At 36.4% G+C, this 4,608-nt stretch overlaps 1 protein-coding gene across 1 annotated transcript; it reads right to left on the minus strand.

Annotated features, from left to right (window-relative positions):
* Positions 1–405: 405 nt before the first annotated feature.
* LOC120083630 (iron-sulfur cluster assembly protein 1-like) lies at positions 406–3,719 on the minus strand. The gene is made up of 3 exons (XM_039039463.1): positions 3,364–3,719; positions 2,104–2,158; positions 406–949 (listed from the first exon to the last, which is right to left on the minus strand). Exons 1-3 carry the CDS (start codon positions 3,659–3,661, stop codon positions 790–792), a joined length of 513 nt encoding a protein of 170 aa, XP_038895391.1. The 5' UTR covers positions 3,662–3,719; the 3' UTR covers positions 406–789.
* Between the last annotated feature and the right edge of the window lie 889 nt (positions 3,720–4,608).

Here is a 4,608-nt window from a genome sequence, read left to right on the forward strand (position 1 = left end):
GGATACTTCCCGCATCCCCATCCTGCCATCTTCCTCCAAAGTCCAAACTAAGGTCATGAGGTGTATTGTTACTTATTTTTTAACATCAAAGGATCCATAAGTCAGAAAATGGTAAGAGACGGAGAATGCACTTCAATATCATCAACCCATTTTATTTTCAAAATGTAAATATGAACATATATTATCAAAGCATACATTGATGCTCTGTTATCAATGCAAGTTCAAAAACTAGATCAAGTGGGTAAATGACTAAACACTTGGCAGTCAGCTCACAACTACTAATTGCCAATGAGTCATGATCATGTTCAGTCCCTACAAGCACGTAACACCTAACCTGTTAATACGGATAGGTATTTGAAATGACTTCTTGAGTGCTTAAGATGAAGTTCGTAAAAACAGATATAATACTTGCCAAATCAAAGGCCACATTAATTCAGTCCCCTTCTACAGATTTTTCTGTTTTAAAAAACTATAACAGTCAGCTTTATGAAGATGAAAATGAAAACAGTCAGCTGAATGGCTACGTACATACAGCCATTGAAATAGGACAGGCAGTATCATTCTACTTTCCAAACGTGGGCTTGCAGAACCAAAAATCCAACGGTCTGAAACTTCCTTCCAGATCCCAGGGAAAAGGGAAAACAAAAAAACACAATTTGAAGTAAAACATGGTGATAGTTATAAATTATGATTGACATCCCATATTAAGAACTGGACAGAGAGAACTCAAACCTTGGAGGGTAGATTTTAACTATAACAGTTTTTACATCATTTACAATCATTAGATGACTAAGCATTTGAAGCCTTATCCACAGGAAGAGATTCAGCACCATTAGCCAATTTTGCACGCTTAGCTTCATAATCTTTAACAGCAGCCTTGATAGCATCCTCAGCAAGCATGCTGCAGTGCAACTTAACAGGCGGTAGGGAGAGATGTTTTGCGATTTCCCTGCAGAGTTGAGTATATACCCACGTCATTTCACAAGTCAAAACCTCAAAAAGACAACAACGAACAATCATCAAAGTTGGATATTCATGAATTCAACCATAACTGAAAGGAAGATAGTAAGTTGATAGAAAAAGGGAAGAAAACCAAGTTGATATTAATAATTTAGTTTCGTGAACAGTGTTTTTCAAAGGGTCTCGGAAGCATCTAAAACTGCAAAGCTTGTTTTAGTTCTGTCATCCTTAACCTGCTGACTCGTGAAAAGAAATGAGATGCTGCAATATCGAAGTAAAAAAATATTGGAACCTTCGCTGAAAGTTAAATACATGCATCATTCAGTGCATAAAGAAAGAAATGTTGTTAGATGTTAGTTGTTCGACCAACAGAAACAAATTCAAATTCAGATGGAATGTGCGCTATAGATAGACATCAAATTTTATGATCGTCAGCAGTGGACATTCACAAAAAACCCAACACATGTCACCTTTAAACCTTTTGGTCATATCCTATTAATTAAAGATGAGGTAACAAATAATGAAATGACTTTTGAGAGTGCTTTTCAGGTACTTATAAAAGAAAAAGATATAAAAACAAAAATTAAGAGGCCCACCAAAAGCTCTTTAAAAAGCTTACTGAGTATGTTCTCAATTTTCATAAACATTTTGCAGATGTAGCCAAACATCCGAATGGTTTTCATAATAGTAGACCATAGCGAAACAATCTTCATACCAACTAAAAAAAAATTGTGCTGTCCTCCATTTTCTATACAACACCATCTCCACCCCTAAAAAACCCAATGGACCAAAAACTGACAGAATTCAAAACCTAACCAAGTCCAAGTAAAGAACAATTAACGTGGTGTGATAAAAAACGAGAGAGAAACACCACAGGCTACTTTTCCAATTCCAGAGAAGGTACAAATAAAAATTAGCAAACAAATTGCCCATGACACCAAATCTTCAAAGTGGATGGTACAAATTTTGTCACTAAAAATTTATTATTCCAGAATGAAAAATGGCAAAAGGAGAAGGAAGGATACAAAACAAGAGAAATAACAAACAGACAATATAACTAATAGATAAGAATCAAATGAACAAAATAAGGAAAACATGTTGAACAATAATGAGATGAAAAGGTTCAAGATGTATGAAACTTACGAATTCTTTATGGTTAAGGCTTCTTCCATTTGCTTCCCTTTCACCATTTCTGTAGCTGCAAGTTCAAAACCCACATATAAATAAAGGTCTATCAACACATATGACCTTATCAAGACCAGGACGATTCACATCCGGTCCAAAATGAAAAAGACTAGTATTTTAGAAAGCTGTCCCTGGCACACAAAGGGAGGAGCCCACCTTCGGGCCTTTTCATTGTTTTAAAAAACAGCAATCAGGCTTACTTTTTTCTTCATTAAATTTTAATATATATATATATTGCTAAAAAGGGTGTTTTTTCATATTCCCACCTCAACTATCCTTTCTCTCCCTTATGTATCTTTTTATATCTCGTGCACCACCTGAAGAAAACAAACAAACAAACATACAAGCCTCTTGTGCCTTACGCTTACTGAATAAGACATAATACCTCAAACTCATTGAGGAGGACAGACAAACCATACTGAACTCGGTAAAAGTACCAAAAGCTGGTAAAGAAACTACTACACAGTCAGGATGTGGAGAGAGACCAGCCCACTCTATCCCATATGTCGAAAACTCAAAAACTTAATTTACTCCCAAGTGAAAGCAAGAAACAAAGAGATCAAGATTTTCATTTTGCATATTCTGAACAGTAAAGAGAGAAAGAGACTGGCACTCCCGCCGGCCTTACGAAAACCACATTAGATGATCATGACAGGACTCCCAACGCCCATGAAGATTGACAAACAATGGAACTCACTATCGTGATGTTTCACGGGAAAACTTCAATAATATCTTTGTCCCGTTCAACAGACTCAGAAGCTACAGAAATTCTGAATCCAGTCGTGGGGATACTTTCTAAATAGAGTAACTCGAATAACACACTAATCAATTTGTCCCAACGGTTCCAATGGAACCAAGATATCAAATTCGCAACAATGCCTTAAAAGAAAGGTGTGAGGTGTGTGAGGTGTAAAAGCCCACCTCTTCATCCTAGGAATCCAAGAAGACCTCAAAATTATCGGCTGTCAACACATAGTACGGTGATAAAACTTGACCTAAAAACTAATTAAAACAAATCCAGCACGACAATGCCGATTCAAAAAAATTCAAGAAATGCATTCAAATCACGTAATCCTGCATCAATAAAAATACAACGCGTTGCTAATTCTATCCCCTCATTCCAGAAATCACAATGAAACAAAACAAGAATTAAACAACCAAAATAGCGCTCAACATCTCTCAGGAACAAAAATCGAGAAAAAGAAAAGAAAAACGTACCCAACGACGAGGAAGCAATCGCAGAACCGCAACCGAAAGTCTTGAAGCAAGCATCTACAACCTTACCAGTCTTCTCGTCAACCTTGATCTGAAGCTTCATAACATCGCCACAGGCAGGCGCACCGACGAGGCCGGTGCCGACCGTCGGATCGTTCTTATCAAAGGATCCAACATTGCGAGGGTTGTTGTAGTGATCAATAACCCTCTCGTGGTAGAAACGCGGGACGATTTGAACCGCCGGAGACGGCAAATCCCTAGACGCAATCCCTAGAAGCCTCTTTGAACTGAACCTCAACATATTCACCGCTTTCTTTTCTCTCCTGGAGTTCGGGAGACACGTTCTATATCGTTTCTTCTTATCTGGCTTATTTATACTCCTTGCGAGGATGGCGGTGATCAGTTATCCCGTAAACACGTGGACGGTCGAGATTAATATGAATTTTATGCTTCTTTGGTGATATCTTCGAATCTTTACTCACGATTTAACTGGATGAGGTTTAAAACATCTTTTCTACCGGAATATCGTGGGCTTCATTAGTGTGGGCCTAGTTGCGAAATCTTTTACAAATGGGCCTATATGGGCCCAGTTCTAATATCTTTCATCGACGGGCCATAATGGGCCTAGTTGGGCCATCAACCCAAGGTCATGGCAATGGGCATGTTAATCGGACATTTTCATATTTAACCCCAATGCAACATTATGTTTCACTTTTACCCTTGTGGTTGGTGTTTTTATTATACCCCTCACTATTGTTTCTAATATTAATCTAATAGTTATTGGCATTTGCATCCCTTAGTACCGAGAGTTAAAGTGTTTGTTTGTAATTTAGATTGGAAGTAAAAATAACTTAATTATTATTTAAAATAATTTTTAATATCACTATTTTATCAACATATACATAAAATTGAAATTTAGATACCAACATCAATATTGGCATTTTAATTCTAATTCAATAGTTAATGTATTTTAATATTCTTTCACTTCGTATTCCTAATTTTTCTTTTTTAGTATAATACCTATGGAGATGAAGGATCGAATTTGGAATCTTTAGGTTAGAAGATATGTCAATTACCATTGAACTAAATGTAAAATGAAAAAAAACTTATATCATTGTTGGGATATTTAGAAAGTGAATTTTGTGCGAGGGTATTTGTGAAAATAACTTCAATTTAAAATATTCCATGCAAAAGCTTTTCATGCTGAAAGGTATAAGGTATACCTTCAAAACAAAATGGAAAGATGTG

The sequence above is a fragment of the Benincasa hispida genome, chromosome 8 (genome assembly GCF_009727055.1).
Source record: "Benincasa hispida cultivar B227 chromosome 8, ASM972705v1, whole genome shotgun sequence".
Lineage (NCBI taxonomy): Eukaryota > Viridiplantae > Streptophyta > Magnoliopsida > Cucurbitales > Cucurbitaceae > Benincasa > Benincasa hispida.